At 29.3% G+C, this 17,600-nt stretch overlaps 2 protein-coding genes across 2 annotated transcripts in view; both read left to right on the top strand.

The window, feature by feature from the left end:
- Positions 1 to 17,600, top strand: part of LOC125810235 (red chlorophyll catabolite reductase, chloroplastic) — a 1,038,333-nt gene that overhangs the window by 734,295 nt on the left and 286,438 nt on the right. The window lies entirely within an intron of this gene.
- On the top strand, positions 4,247 to 8,507 carry LOC125810238 (methylesterase 10-like). Its single transcript, XM_049489745.1, has 3 exons — positions 4,247 to 4,683; positions 6,323 to 6,460; positions 8,081 to 8,507. The coding sequence occupies exons 1-3, from the start codon at positions 4,282 to 4,284 to the stop codon at positions 8,354 to 8,356; spliced, it is 816 nt and encodes a 271-aa protein (XP_049345702.1). The 5' UTR covers positions 4,247 to 4,281; the 3' UTR covers positions 8,357 to 8,507.

The following is a 17,600-nucleotide window of genomic DNA, read 5'->3' as shown; positions in this document are numbered from 1 at the left end:
ATACTATGTATGGCATCATATATATGTAAAGTCTCTTTCACATAACAAAATCAAACTTAAAAAGATTTATAGTTGTCAGGCCACTTATGGTCATCGTGGATCGTGAGATAAACTTGTTTAATATATATATTTTTAAATTCGCATGCTCCATACTTATTAGAAACTTAAAGGTTTTATACATACCAATTAAAACAACAATTTCATTCATAAAATAAAGAGTCTTCTAACACAAATTAATAAATAACATACTTGTAAAAATAAATTAATCTTATCAATTCAAGAGGATTTTTAGTAATCGATTGATATTTTTGGAGAAGAAGGAAGACAGGCGTTGATTCTTGAAAAAGAGAGAAAGTGTAGCATTGATTTTATGAAACAAATGATTTCTGAAACAAAAATTAGTGTGTTTAAAGAGTCTGAATGAATTTAAGACTCTTTTTCATATCTGATTAAATTAGGCATTTTTAGTTCTTTTAAAAAAAAAATATATTTAATAGACTGAGTGTAAACTATTCAAATCCAGACCTTCAATAAATGTAAACATATAAGATCGTAATCGGAGGAAGTAGTAACGTGTTTTGTGTTTACATAACATATTGAACACCATTATCTGAATTATAAAACAAGATAAAGTAATTTGTTTTAAGCCTTTGTATGCGTGTTGAATAATCAGAAAGCGAGTAGATCGCTAGGAAATATCTTATGTCACTACCATGCTACTTTTTTTTTCCTGTCACCTAAAATTGAAGATGGGAGTGCTTTTTATCGAAACAACTTTTTGTTGTCCATAAAAATTTGTTTCATTCTTTCCTGTTTTTGAATTGATAACTGTCTTGTTGGGTTATGAAGGTGATTATGACGTCATGCGGAAGTTTACAATTGCAAATAATATGATGATAAATCAGATGACAAATAAAAGTATACTAAAAACATATTATTAATATAGTTTGGTCCAACGACCTACATATTATATTGAAAAAAAAACATAAATATGTTTAGGAGAAAATCTCCCCATAAGCAACTTTCTAAACGACTACACTGTGGATTCTATTATGTTCTGTTATGAGAATAGGGATCTTCAATTTATAGATCTCCAAACATTTCCTCTAAGAAAAGAATAAACCAAACATGGAAGAAAATTATATTTTCCTTTCAAAAAAAATTCAAGCATTTATGGTACGTAATACTTTGACTTTTCTTTAAGGAAAAAAATAAACTTCAAATAAGGAAAGAAAATCAAGGTAAAACCCTAACATATCTTTCACTTAACATAGCCTTTTCTGTTTCATGAAGTAACAAGACATAATACAAAAATATTTATCTAGCATTCAAGGGTATGATTTAGTGATCAATGAAGTGGTTGAGAATACTAAGTTCTTAAGATCAAAACTCAGCAGAGAGAAAAACACTAGTGATTCTTCACATTTGTTCTAACTTTGGGGGATAGAGTTACTTCGTATTTATTGTTGGTGGTGTTAGGATTTTGCCCTGATGTTCTTTTATTTGAAGTTTATTTTTTTTCCTAAAAGAAAAGACAAAACATTATCATAAATGTTTTTACTTTTCATGTAATGAATTTTTTTTCATATTTGGTTTATTCTTTCCTTAGTGGAAAAGTTTGGAGATCTATAAAATGAAGATTCCTATTCTCATAACAAAACACAATAACATCCACAATATAGTCATTCAAAGAGTCTTGTTTATGGGGAGATTTTCTCTAAACATCTTTATGTTTTTCGATATTAGTTTTATCATATGTAGATCGTTTGACCAAACCATATCGTCTTTAGGATACTTTTATTTGTCAATCATATGATTTGCAATTTTGACACCTTAATTACTTTCGAACCCAACAGGTGGGAGGTGACAGATATCCAGTGGAACTAATCCGCTGACCTCACAAAGCTTGTTTGATGAGGTTTTGAAAATTAAAACTATTTATCATAGAAAAATGAGTTGGTTAATTAAGTTTTTAAGTAAAAATAAGTATTTTAAAGTAAAATTAAAATCAATATTTTGAAATTTAAGAAGTAATTTTTTCTCAATTTTTTTAAAAGTACATTGTTAGTCGATAAAATATTACTTCATCCGTCCAACAATAGTTGTCCACTATATTATTTTGAGATGTCCAATAATACATGTCCATTATATGAAGTCAATAGATGATTTTATTTTTAGTTCCCGATGTACATTTATCATTAATTATAGTCATTTCTTTGTTACATTTTTTAAGATATTCTTTTTATTATATTCAAAAGATCATATAATAAAATTATCATTTTATTTATAATTTCATATGAAGTGTGCCTAGTATATAACGAGCGAGTATTATTCGAAAAAAGATATTTGTAACAATCGTACTATCCAAATAAATGCGGTACGCAAGCGTTATAGGTGAATAAAGGTGATTAATAACCAATTATTCACGTGGGCATATGCTGTCTTTGGTCCACTTAATTGCCCATCCTAGCTTAGCTCTACAAATAGGAGTAAATTCCTGCCTAAAATATTTCATTATTTTATAATAATGGGCAAAAGTTTTAACTGATTTGGGATTTCTTCACTTGGGGTCTTGGGTGGGTAGGAGTTTCTGAAAATAGAATTTTTTAAAAATTATTCTCTAAATATCAGATGAGTATTGTAACGTGAGAATTCAAGTTTAATTAGATGTTAAATAATTGACAATAAAGTTGGTTTGACAAAGAGTGTGCAGGGAATGAATTTTTTGTAAAAAATAAAATAAAATCGTCTCTCAAGTATTGTTGTTCCAGCTGTGTACTTTTTTTAGGCCAATTTGAAAGAAAAAAAATTGGCCCAAGCTTCATTATTCTAGCCAAATAAAATTAGTTTTATTAAAATAAAGAAAAAAGGGTCTGATAACTAATCAACTTTGAAAAAAAAAAAACTAATCAATTTTGTTATATAGAACTGATATATTCATCGTTATAAAGTGATTTATATATACCTTCTCTTATGCAAATGGTTCATCAGTCATCATATACTCTTTTGCTCTAACATAAGTGATTTTTTTTTATTATTGGAAAAATAATAATTCATTAGGGATATATTTGATCCTTCTCACGCGTTTTTCTTTTGACTTATTTTATTCATCGATTAATTTGAATTTATTATTTTGATGGTCAAATTTACTTTTTTCACTTATTTTATTGTAAAATTTATTGTAGATGCCATAACATTTTTTTATAGATACAAAAATAAAATTCATATAGCCGCAAAAAAATTAATTTTAATTCTTTTTAACTTTTTAATAGTTTTTTCCATTCACACTTCTTTTATTTTGTTCCACTATTTTTCATTAAAGAATAATAAAAAAAAATTCAAATAATAATAATCAAAGAAGTCAAAAAATAATCTGTGTGAAAGGTCAAAATACATTATTTTTTTTTTAAAAAAATAATAAATTTAACATTATTTTTTTCACTTTTGTAACAGTAAGGGAATATGTGAGTCATTTTTTGTAATGGTAGGGGATATGTGAGCCATTTTTGTAACGTTAGGAGTATATGTGAGCCATTTTTGTAACGTTAGGGGTATATGTGAGCCATTTATGTAACGTTATGAGTATATGTGAGGCATTTTTGTAACGAGTGGTATATCAACTCTAAATTATAAAGCTGAGGGGTTATTAAATTTTTTTCTTTAAAAATAATAAGAATTAATATATAAATATGCCCTTTAACTTGGTTTTAACTCACATTTACGTATACCAAACTTTGGATGTGAACAAGTAGACACTTAAATTTATATAAAGTTGAACAAATAAACACACATGTCATACATGCATGACAATTTTCGTTATATGTAATGTCCTATATGTATTATGTCACGTAAGATTCATGTATCTAATTGTTCAATTTTATACAAGTTAAAATATTACTTATGCACATTCAAAGTCAGAGGTCATAAATGTAAAACAAAGCTCATACCAAATAATGAAGTACCCACGGTGTACTTCTTCTTAAGATAGAGGCTGATACCAAATAATAAAGTACCCACGGTGTACTTCTTCCTAAGATAATATATAATGAAATATTTATTTAACTGCTATTTTCTTCTCAAGCTAATCAATTTTTTTAAAAAAATTAATTAGATGCAATGACTATTAATTTCAAATGTGAAATTCTAGACAAGACTTTTTACTAATTTGACCCAACACGTGATTAGCAAGAGTAAAAAAAAACTATATAATAGAGATAGGAAAAGAACAAAAAATAGAAATGTGGCTATCTTTTAAGTAGCATTTATCTACACAATAATAATATGGAGAAAATTGGAGAAATTAAAAGTTTTAATATGGAGAAAATTCCAAAGAAGCATTTTGTTCTAGTTCATGGATTTTGTCATGGTGCTTGGTGTTGGTACAAAATTATCAATTCATTGGAAAAATGTGGTCATAAAGTGACTGCTTTAGACCTTGGTGGTTCTGGAATTAATATGAAACAATTGAATGAAATTGATTCAATATTTGATTATGTTCAACCTTTGATGGATTTTATGATCTCTTTGTCTAATGATGAAAAGGTTGTTTTGGTTGGTCATAGTTATGGTGGTCTTTGTATTTCTCTTGCTATGGAAGCTTTTCCACACAAAATCTCAACAGGAATTTTCATCTCTGCTTATATGCCTAATCATGTGGATCCACCTGCTCTACTTATTCTTGAGGTAATTTCTTCATACATTCTAAGAGTTCAATTTTCATATGATGCCATAACAAAAAAGTATTTCGTTTGGCTATCTTAATTTATGTGATATTTTTTGCTGTTTGTTTCAGTTTATATAGTACTTTTTGTTTTTTGAGAGTTGATTTATGATCAACTTATGACTTTTTGCTTTTAGTTCTTCTATTCATGAGGTAATTTCTGCAATCCATTTGAGTTCAATTTTCATTACAAAAAGGAAAAGAAAAAAGTACTCTATCTATCTCAATTTTGTGTCATACTTTTCGCTTTCTGCTTTTTGCTTTTTGAGAGTTAATTTGACTAATTTTTAATGATAAATTGATTAGATAAGAATAAGATTGAAGTAAATATCATAGAATAAGATTTGATCCTATTTATAGAGATTCAGTCCACTAAAGTCTTGGGTAAACAGTAAATGATCAGATCCCAAAGCTAGTAAGTATTTTCTTTTTCATGAAAGAAATTTATTTTCAAAGATTCTACATAAATTTATGTATGAAACTGGGATAGTTACCTTTCAGAAAATTCTAACACTAGTAAAAATGTTTATGCTTTATTCTTCATACGATTAGCTAGCTTGTGGCAGCAAAATGATTAGATGTCCCCCCATGCTGCTATGATTTTTTGTTGTCCAAACTTGATAGCGCTTTAAGTTAGGGAGCTGGATGATAATAGCTCATCCACATCCTAAAGTGTGTTGCCCTTCTAGCCATGTACATTTAAGAGTTCAAATTTCATATCATCCCATCACAAAAAAGTACTTCGTCTCTCTATCTTAATTTATGTGGTACTTTTTATAGTTCGTCTTAATTTATATGATACTTTTTGCTTTTTGAGAGTTGATTTATGATCAACTTTTGACTTTTAGCTTTTAGCTTTTAGCTCTTCTTATTCATGAGGTAATTTCTGCAATCCACTTGAATTCAATTTTCATCAAAAAAGGAAAAGAACAAAGTACTCTATCTATCTCAATTTTGTGTTATACTTTTCGCTTTAATTTCTGCTTTCTATTTTTTGAGAGTTAATTTGATTAATTTTTAATGCTCAATTGATTAGATTAGAAAAAGATTGAAGTAGATATCATGAAATAAGATTTGATCCTACTCATAGAGATTCAGTCCACTATAGTTTGGGCAATAGTAAATGATCAGATCTCAAAGGTAGTAAGTATTTTCTTTTTCATGAAAGAATGTTTTCGAAAATTCTATATAAATTTATGTATGAAACTGGTATAGTTACCTTTCAGAAAATTCTAACACTAGTAGAAATGTTTATGCTTTATTCTTCATACGATTAGCTAGCTTGTGGCAGCAAAATGATTAGATGTCCCCCCATGCTATGATTTTATACGATTAGCTAGCTTGTGACAGCAAAATGATTAAATGTCTCCCATGCTATGATTTTTTGCTGACTAATAGTTAATCTCTTTGGAAATTTTATCTGGGTGATATTTCTTTTAAATGTTACAAATGTATTTCGTACAATATCCACTAAATTATTGAAAATTCTAACTTCATAATAATTCTACAGAACTTTGAAGTGACAATTTGTCTCATAATAATGTTTAACACCTTTTACTGAATATGTTATTATTATTCAATTTATATACGGTCACTTTGCAGTACTTCAGGAGGACTTCAGTGGAGTCGCTTATGGATTGCCAATTTACGTTTGATCAAGGAATGGAAAATCCACCAACAAGTGCTATTTTTGGCCCACAGTACATGCAAGCTAATCTTTACAAGCATTGCCAACCAGAGGTTATTGCTCCTTTTTTATTTTAACATATGAATATACATTTTATTATAAGATTTGCGGGTGAATATATCATAAATTAAAGTTAAAAAATAAAATAATAAATATTCAGGCTAAGACATACTATATCATCTCTTTAAAAAGATCTTTATGATATGATTAATTTATATCAATCCAATTGTATAATTCTTGATTTGTCTCCTCTAAAATATAACAATCCAATAACATCGTACAACTCAAATAAATCTAGATTAATTGAAGAGTTTGAAGCTCCATCATTAAAACATCTTCATTCAATATCAAATTTCTTTCTTTTGAGATAAATATTTTTCTTTCTCTTTTTTTTTTTTTTTTTACCATCCTTCATAAAGAAGGAAACATCACTATTTATAAGTGTGAAGTTTTCCATATATTAAACAGCAAAGAAATGGGATAGTAATATTGTAGAACATGTGGTTAGTGGGTATTAGTGGTACTAGATTATGACATTAGTGGCTACATGAGTTCGATCAAGAAATAATGACTATTTTTAAAAAATAAAATTATACCTATTAACCTATGCACTTTACTATTTTAATTTAATATTGAAATGCATAAACACCAATCAGGATCGTATGTGTGTCCTCTTAAACATGTCCAATATTATATGATGCATTAGCGCTAGAAAACATATGGTTTTTAATTAGTGTTATGATTGATTCCTCATAGTCATTCAATTAATAATTGTTATTTTAGTTTTTTTATTAAAAAATAAAATAAAAAAATGATTTTATAAAATGATATAATTAAATGACCATCTAAAAATCAACCCTCCATTATCACCAATAATGTTGGCAATTCTAACTCATTTGGCTTCTTCTGTAAGGCGCTAATGATACAATAATAACAACACATTCAGTGTGATCCTAATGTCAATTAGTATTTTTTTTGTTTATTTTTACTTGTGATGATTGGACTTGACACGTTTATTAAAAAAATAATGATTGACATGACTATTAATGTACTATATTATCCCTAATATTATGTCTTAAAAAATGATTTGGAAAATAAGTAATTAATGTTAAAAAAATAAAAAATCTTGATATGTTATAAGTGACAAATAAAACTGAAAATCTACTTTTAAAATAGTGAACAAACAAAAATTAACAGATGGAATATATATATATATTACTACCTACGTTCACTTTTAATTATCATGATTTCCTTTTTTAGATTCAAACTATAAGAACTTTGGATAACATTTTATGATGTATGTTTTCATTATATTAATATGCCAAAAAAAATGTAATTTATAGTACTTTTCGTATAGTTTTTGAATATCTAATTTTTTTTGTTTAAAATATTGAATTAATGTAATCTAATTTAACTTTAAAAATTAGTCAAATAGACTTTTAAAAAGCGGAACATGATAATTAAAAGTGGACGGAAAATAGTAAAACAAATAATGTAAGTGACACAAAAGGAGTTCATGATAATTTATTAATATTCTGTTCACATTAGGAGAATTTTCATTTGGGTCCCAAATTTAAAGGTCCAAAATTCCATCAAATATTGCTTTACAATTTTGTCTCTTTTTTGGTTTTTACATAAATGAAAAAGTTTGATGAGACATCAATTTTTGCTAGGACTTGGAATTGTCAAAAATGTTGATAAGACCAGGAAAGTTTTTCATACAAGACATGTCAAAGGAAGGGTTATTGACACAAGAAAAATATGGGTCAATAAAAAGAGTTTACATTGTAACACAAGATGATCAAGTGATGCAAGAAGAATTTCAAATGTATAATATACACAAGAGTCCTCCAAATCAAGTCAAAGTTATTGCCAATTCTGGCCATATGGTTATGATATCCCAACCTCACAAGCTTTCCATATGCCTACAAGAAATAATTGAGATATAGTTATTATAGTACTAGTGAATTTATTTGATTGGTCATTCATGTTAGAATAAAAATAAGAATTTCAAAACTTATATCTTAGTCTCGATATATGTCCTTCGTTTTGTCTTGTTTGTTTAATATTTAAATTATGAAATGTTATTGTTATTCGTTTTAAGTTGTAATATTTTCTATGTTAACTCCCTCATAAGTCATACCTAAGTGACACCAAGAGTGATCTTGCTCTTATTTATTGTAATAATATGTAAGAGCTAGAAAATAGGCTAAAAACATATATATGGCATCCTACTTTTATTTTTAAAACTTTTTTTTAAAAAAATAATTTATTTTTAAAACTTATCTATTTAATGTTACTCTTTTTCTTAAGAAAAAAATGTTATTGTTATTTTAAAATATGAGCGTTCAACTATATTTACTGTTATTAATAAAGATATTGAATTTTGAAGAAGAAGAAAAACAAATCAATAAATGTAGATTTTTTATAAAAGAATTTTAAAAAACTGAATTATTGTTATGATAAAATTCGTATGTGATAGTAAGTAATAACTTGATAGTTAGATATCGTACTCATTAAGGCTTATGATTAATAATATATTTATTAAATTAAACTAATGTTATTTATTTATTTATTTATTCAAGCAATGAATTTCAAAATTATAATTATACTAGTGAACTGAATAATAATATTTTAATCACAAATCTAAATTGATAAAATTCAAGTTTTAATCTAATTTATTATTAACACTTACTTTCTTTTAACTTTCCATGCCTTGGAAAGTGTTAATAAATTTTGAAGAACAATTGATCTACTCATGTCTAGATTAAATCATAGTTTTCCTTTGTACATTATTTAGCATATGTATATATGTACTTATTTTCCTTTTCTTTAGAACTTATCGCATAGTTCAAACTTCTAATTGCACGCCTACTTATAAAAGTGTACTTAAATTAGGTCTTGAATTTAATTCTTACAGCACATTCATAGATCAAGTATATCTTTACTCCCACAATAGTTTGATTTCCGGGAGCTCACACGAGATTCGATTATGATATTATGTTAAATTAGATTTTAGATCTAATTGACCCTCAAAAATTAGCTCAAAAGAAGAAGCATTGGTCAAGCGTTATGAGTTATAAGGAGGCCCTTAGAACCATGAAAGTGTCACACTCCAAATCCGGATGTGATGGCACGTGTCCATTTCCCACTGGACACGTCAGCCTAACCCAACCACAACGATAGAGAAGTAGAAATACGAGAATAAAAGATAATAAATAAGCGGAAAACTTTAATTAAGACTCAACACTACCCAGAATTTGGTTGTCACATGTACAAACCTCTAAATACAGAATTCGAATAAAAATATACAAGTCTCAGAGTATAGTTCTCGAATAGAACAAAACTGAAAGTAAAGATAACTCAAGGGCACGTCTGGAATGAACTGCTACCTCTCGAGTATGTCCCGAAGCTCAATCTGCTAAAGAAACTACTAAGCCGAATCTGAGAGAGAGCTGTCAACCTACACAATTGTGTAGAAGCAAGGGTGAGTACCGAAAACCACAGGTACTCGCAAGTAAATTTAAACTAAGCAAAACTAGCAACTACAAACAACTCTTTTCAATCCCAACCGAACCACCGAAACTTCAATCTAGCAGCAAACCAACCAACCTATACTAAACAGATCATATTCAATAGCCAGAACCAACAGTATATCCTCATCAACCTCAGATCAACAAATAAGAGCAAGTAGATCAAATTCCACATAAGAAGGGTAAATCGATACAATCCACACATCACAGACAAAGATAAGGCAAATGTGATGCAAAATGCAATAATGATGTCATGTAGTCGTGATGCATGTCTGTCCTACGATACACATCTGTTGACGTAATCAATCCGCGCTGAATACTCAAATCAGAACCCATGGGGGCCACACATGGACCATGTATCACCGCCGGAACCAGATCCCATCGGCATCCAAATCGCTAGCCGGAGCTAGTCCATCTCATATATCTCTAGCCGGAGCTAGTCTCAACTGTGTCTCATATCCATCCATCCTCATATCAGTGTCTCAGAACTCATGCAACAGATAGTTCACACATGGGATGAATAATGAATATGCACATGTCATCAATCACAATCATATCACGATCACATCATAGTATTACACATCATCTGTCTCAATCACAACCATATCACGACCACATCATAGTATTACACATCACCTGTCTCAATCACCACCATATCACGACCACATCATAGTATTACACATCACCTATCTCAATCACAACCATATCATGACCACATCATAGTATTACACATCATCTGTCTCAACATCAATGTCTGTATCAATCATAGCCTACTCATGCTCTTCTATCCCCTCAATATCATTTATCACATGATTTATTCAACAAATTCTAGTCACATATAACACATTTAGCTCGTTTTATTCCCCATCTTTCATTTACAACAATTTCAATCAACAAATAAAACTCATCCTCAATCCCCATTACTCCCCAACACAATTAGGAAAGTAGTCATGCGTAGTCTAAGAGTTTTACAAAGTTTGGAAGCCACTTGCCTTAAAACGAACTCCAAAAGTTACTTGACTTGAGCCTTTCCTTTCCGAGTATAATTCGGATCACGATAATCTATTCAAACAATTATTCACAATCACAATTCGAGTCCAATGACACCAAAATCAAGAAATTTAGGAAAAAAGGGCAAAATAGTCCAAAAGTCTCATACCGGAAAACGATACCCAAATCTGGAAATTTTTGATGTAAAATGATCCTTAAAGTATTTGGAAGATAATGGTGAAAACCAATTTGAAAACGGAGTTGAAATCAATTCACAAACTCAATTTGAAGGAAAATCCACGTTCTTGAAGAAGCCTAAAATATTCGGATCCGAAATCCCGACTCGAAAATGAAATATCTCTTGAAAAACATCTTACCCATGCTTAGATAAGTTCAAATATGAAATTTCATCAAAAACGGAGTTAAGATCGACCTTGAAATTCTCAATTTATCAAACTTTAACTTTACCGGGAAAGTCCAAATTGTACGCGGTTAATATGATGAAAATAATCGATGAATCAATAATTTTATGTTAAAATCAGTTTACCCATAACATAAGGATCGTAAATATACCTTTTTCATCAAAAAGGGAGTCCAAATCGATAAAACCCCAATTTTTTCCAAGAGATTTACGGATAGGAAAAATAACCAGATAAAGAAATTATGAGAAAATGTCGAATTGAAGATTGAATACTAACCCTCATATTAATTCAAGAAGAAACCCGTAAGAATCACTCCATTCCGATCTCTAGAACTCCCGATATGCTCAAAATACCAAATGAACACAGTCTGAAATTTTTATAACAATACATGACTGTTATGCACCAGAAAAACAGCAGTTAATCTTTCACTAAAAAGGCCGTAATTTCCTCATACGATAGTGAAATGACCCGATTCTTTTTTTTGTAAATGTCTTAAATAATGATATGGATCTGCTCGTTCAATCGGAGCTCAATTTCATGCTCGTTGCCCAGTCAAATATCATTTCTACTCGGTAAACAATTATTTCTTATTTGCGATAAAAGTCCAATCTCGGGTTAGCGAAAATGCACCCAAAATTTGCAGATAAGTCCTATAATTCATGCTCAAAATTTCAGAACTTTCGGAATAATTTTTCGACCTTTAAAACTAATAATGAACCCTTTAGTTGCCACAATTTGCTGAAATAGTGTCAAAGCATCCAAGAAGCTTAAAAGCTCACCCAAAACTCATTTGGCACTTCCCAAACACAAACCAAATATGCTACTAGCTTGAAAATGACATTTCGGACTCAATGAAATCGTCGGAATTTGAATTCGAGGTCTCCTTGACCCGGTATCCAATAAGGTGTCAAGAAACTAACTTTAGGCTCAAAAACGCGAAACGCACTCGGGGCCTCTAAAAATTCAACCAAGACTCATTCTAGACTTAGAATCACCCCCTGAATCCAACGGTGCCCTCGGAATTCCATTTCGAGCACCGGAACCTCGTTTGTTGACCAAAGTCAACTCTTGATCAAAATTTCACAATTTTTGCAACTTAGGACCTCAAATCTTCGTTTTAACTCCAAATTCGACTCTGTAAATTCTCATAGACCCGTTTCGACATTCTAAAACTGCTGGATTCGACGGAAATCCGATTCGAGTCTCGAAACTCCAAATGACTCGAAATAGCACTTTTAATCAAACTTTAACTCTTAAAAACTCAACTTTCCAAAAACTCAACTTTTCATCAATTTTTCTTTAAACCAACTTCGAAAATACAACAATTAAGACTTGGGGCAACTATCGAGAGGGGTAAAACGGTCATTTTATAAAAATTTCCAAAAATGACCTTTAGGGTCATTACAGAAAGTTTCTCCCTTCTTCATATTTTCTCTCACCCATGACACACGTAATTTAAAAATGTACCCACTCTTGTTCTCAAGCATGTGAACGGGTAAAAAACTTAAAAAAAATATTTTGTTTGCTAGTGAAAATCAAGCTAAGCATAAAATTGGAATTAAAAAAATGCATGTGGCATGAGGCTAATTGAAAACCTTCTTAATTAATCTTTCTAAGCCAATTTTTTTAGTAATATCTACTTGTAAATTGTCGAAACAGTACCCATATATAATATAAAGACAGATGATACTATGGAATTGGAAATATGCCCATTGAAATGTCGCGGCGTAAGGCATTTAAATCAAAATATTTTTGATGCAACATATAAAACTGTCAATAAAAATTAATATCATTCTAATTAATCCCAAAATTTCTTTGTCATCTAACTAACCACCACTATTATATCCTAAGTAGGGGTGTACAAAATCGAACCGAAAACCGAATCAAATCGCAAATCGAGAAAAAAAAATCCGACTAGTGGTTGGTTTGACTTGGTTTGGTATTGAGAAAACAAACCCGACCATATTTGGGTTGGTTTGGTTTTAACTAAAAAAACCAACCCGAGACCAAACCAACCCGACATTATATATATAATTTTAAAATTTTATTTATACATAAAAATATTTACTTTGATATAATTTTTAAATATTTCTTATACTTTTTCATAGTTTTTATCTTTTAATATATTATTTCAAGTTTGAAACTTGGAATTCTGAATGGTTCAATAAAGATTATAGTCCACAGATGTTGGTAATTATAATAAAGCTTAAATCAAAATCAAATTAATACTAATGCAAAAAGAAAATCAATTCAACACTAAGAATGAAAATAATATTGAATATTTGTTCTTTGGTTTTACATTGGTTTAGACAATTCAAATACATAATCTAATTTTAATTTCTTTTAATGTTTAGTCATGTAACTAATACTTATTAAACTTATTTTAGCATGATTTAGTACTTTTAAGTTATGATCATTTTCATTATGGCTTGTTAATTTGCAATATTTGTTTTACGCGATTTCATTATTATTATTTTTTTATTGGATATTTTAGTGTCATTACTCATATCATATTTTATGTTATTTTCTTAAGAAACACCTTAGATAGTTGTATTTTGGTAGAACTAAAGAAATATTTGAAGTACAAGTAAATTATATGTTTGTATGAATACTTTACCGGAGAAATCCGAAAAAACCCGAAAAACCCGAGTTTAATTGGTTTGATTTGGTTTATAGATTTAAAAATTCGACACAAATAGTTTGATTTGATATTAGAAAAACCCGATCATGTACCCCTAAATTCCTAAGGCATGAATATAAAAAGCCATGAGAAAAAGTAACGTTAGGAAAAGCAACGGAAGCAAATAATTAACATGATAAATGCACTAAAAAAATAACAGACATCTTCAACTATTATTTAATTGGGTTATGTATAAATGAATAGGAATAGTAGATTTTTTCTATAAAAATACATAGATTGAGTCACACTTTTTTTAAAAATAAAAATAAATAATAATTATCATATGCAAAAGTAAATTTTAATAAATTTTGTAATAACACTTGATCTTAAAGCACTATAATCCAGGGGCGGAACTATGTTGACCTTTTCAGGTACTCGAGCACCCATTAATCTTCACTTTAAATCTTGGGTCCGCCGCTGCTATAATCGATAGACATTTCCAATAGAGAAGACTCACCTATATACTCCTAATCAATTTGTTTCTATGCACTATGTCGATACAATAGTCAATAGGTAAATGAAGTTCAATAAAAGAGCTAGCAATTACTAAAGAAAATATAACTTTTTCATGCACAGTAAAATTTCTTCATGTGTATTCAAGAACTAAGCTAGACTTTCAGTTAAGTTTGAGTGAATTTCATCAGTAATTTTGATCCAAACTCTATATTTATCTTAATATCAATTGTTGGAAAGAAAAAATCACTCCATGTACACATTTAAGAGTAAATATTACGGGTTTTAAACTTGATTTTAAAAATTTCTTGCTTATAGCAGATTATTTACGGGCTATGACATATCAGTTAAATTTAATTTAATTTTAAAATTAAATTATATTTATTTAATAAATTATTAATCTATTTATAGTTTTTTATTATTAATTAATAATAGATAATTAATTTACTTCCTTTTTTTAAAAACTAAAATTTTCAGTTATCCAATTTTAGGGATTTCCTTTCCTTGTTTACCGTTACCATTCCCAATCATCGATCACACCACCACCCCACACGTTTCTTCACTCCCACACGACTCAACCCACAATCCACTATCAAACTTTCTCCATTCTTTCTCATCTAGTCCAACATCAAAACCGATTACCCATCTTACCCACGATTATTCATCATCATGTCTAAGAAACAAATTGAAACTCCACGAAAGAGCCCCAGATTTGACGAAATTTCAATTGATGATGCTCATGCTCCATCGTTTAATATATTATCTCAAACATCCCGTCTAAAACTGTTCAAATTCCAGACACCGGTGGTCCATCTCGTTCGAAGAATCAAAAAGATAAAAATAATGAAGCAAATCAAAGGGCGACTACGACAAATCAAAGGGGGAGGAAGAGGAAGGGAAAAAACTTGTTGAAATCCCTCCAGAGTCTGATTCCGATTTAGATTCAAATTTTTTTGGTCAAACAAAAAAGAAGAAAACTAAAAAAAGCAACAAAGGTTGAAGTTGCTGAAACATCAAAACATTATACAAGAAGAAAAACAAAAAAGGATGAATCGGAATTATCAAAATCCAGAAAGCCCAAAAAAGTGGTTAAGGTAAGTAATTTATTTAATTTATTTTTCACATTACTCAAAATAGTTATTTTTTTATATCACATTAATATTATTGTTGTTTTCAAATTTTTATTTTTCTGAAATTTGTTCCAAATCTGAATAAAATGTTTATGCATTTGATTATAAATTTTAAATGATGTATTTTGTATGAATTATGATACAACATTGATATGCATATGAATTATTAATTTTGTTTTCAAATTTTATGATCTTATTTAACTACTATGTATTGTATAGGTACTCCTGGAATTTTTTGAATAATAAGTGTATGAAGTGTGTGTGAATAATATATGTATGGAGTGTGTGTGAATAATATGTGTATGCAGTGTGTGTGAAATGTGAATATAATGTATGTCATATTTTTTATAAATATTGTGTATGAAATGTGTGTGAAATGTGAACTATGATTATTGCTGGAAAGAAAATTGTGTATATAGTGTGTGTGAATAATGTGTATGATGTGTGTGTGAATAATGTGTATGATGTGTGTGTGAAATGTGAATATAATTTATGTCATTTCTTTATACATACTGTATATGAAGTGTGTGTGAAATGTGAACTATGGTTACTGCTGGAATGAAAATTGAATCCTATGTGTGTGAAGTGTGTATGAAATGTGAAACTATTAAGTTATGTATGATTTGTATATTTTAACTGAATAATATGTATATGAAAATGATATTTCTGTATGAAACTGAATAATATGTGTATGAAGTATCTTTTAATGTAGTATACACAATTTTATTTTATAGGAAAGGAAGAGACACGCACTGGTCTTCGTGTACTAACATGAATGTATTTGCTGATCTTTTGACTTTTCTTGGGCAAGAGAGACAATTTCTCGAACAAACACCTTTTGGTTTATTCTATGACATGCACCATATAAAGATTCAATGTCAACTACTGCGACATTTGATGATTCTTGAAAAAGAAAATGTCCGAGACGACATGTTTGTTATTAAAATAAACGGTACATAATTACGATTCGAAACAAGGAATTTTCAGCAGTAACTAGTCTTAAATGTGGACTTCATTCTGATTTTATCTTAGATCCGTCTATTTCCAATAGACTTATCCTTGAATATTTTGGGGAAATGAACAAACAAACAATTCGAAATGCAAATATCATTCAGACAGACAGAATATTACAAAACAATTTTTATATTCAATCAAAAAATATTTCATACAAATATCATTCAAATAGTACATTCCAAACACTTTCATACTATTTTAATACAAATTTCATACAACAAATATGTACATTTTTTTTCGAAAATACTTCATTAATGTCACACATTCATACAATTTGTCAAAAATTTGAAAAGGACCAAAAGTGCTCCAATATTACAAACATGAGGGATTATTAGTGTTCCATGTGAAAACTCAAGAATGACTTTGAGTTTTAACCAAAAGATGAGGGACTATTTTGGGCCTTCTCTCCCACATAGACATGGAAGAAAAATAAGACATTTTAAGAAAAAATAAGTTAATAATATAGAAAAGAAAATGTAAAATCAAATAATTTTCCGTCTTCACAATAAGAATAACTCTTAGCTTTTTCCTCATCAATTTATTTTCTTAAAACAAACTATGTTTATGACCTATTTATAGATATAGAATTTTTTTTTAAAAATAATTTAGTCCAACATAAATTTAAAATTTAAGTCCGAATTTTTTTTTAATTTTTTGGTTTTTCATTCGGTGTCCAGTACCCACATTGGAGCCCGACTAGATCCGGATTCGCACCGAAAAATTTCACATTGGAGGGTAAAGCGCTCCCTGACAAAGGTGACTCCATACCTAAGGGGACTCGAACCTGAGACCTCTTGATTAAAGATGAAGAAATACTTGTCACTCCACCACAATCCTTATTGGTCCGAAAAATATTTGAATGCGGTGTACCGTGTAACGCACTCAGTTGGGTCCCGATGACCACCGCGTCGCAATGGACGTAGCCATCAACAGCTCCTTACGTCTTTATCTGCTGACAGGTCTTAGCTCCT

Source organism: Solanum verrucosum, unplaced genomic scaffold (genome assembly GCF_900185275.1).
Source record: "Solanum verrucosum unplaced genomic scaffold, falcon-dt-bn FXZP01000038.1, whole genome shotgun sequence".
NCBI classification, from domain to species: Eukaryota; Viridiplantae; Streptophyta; class Magnoliopsida; order Solanales; family Solanaceae; genus Solanum; species Solanum verrucosum.
The sequence above is the reverse complement of the archived record's forward strand: the minus strand, read 5'-3'. Positions and strand labels throughout refer to the sequence as shown.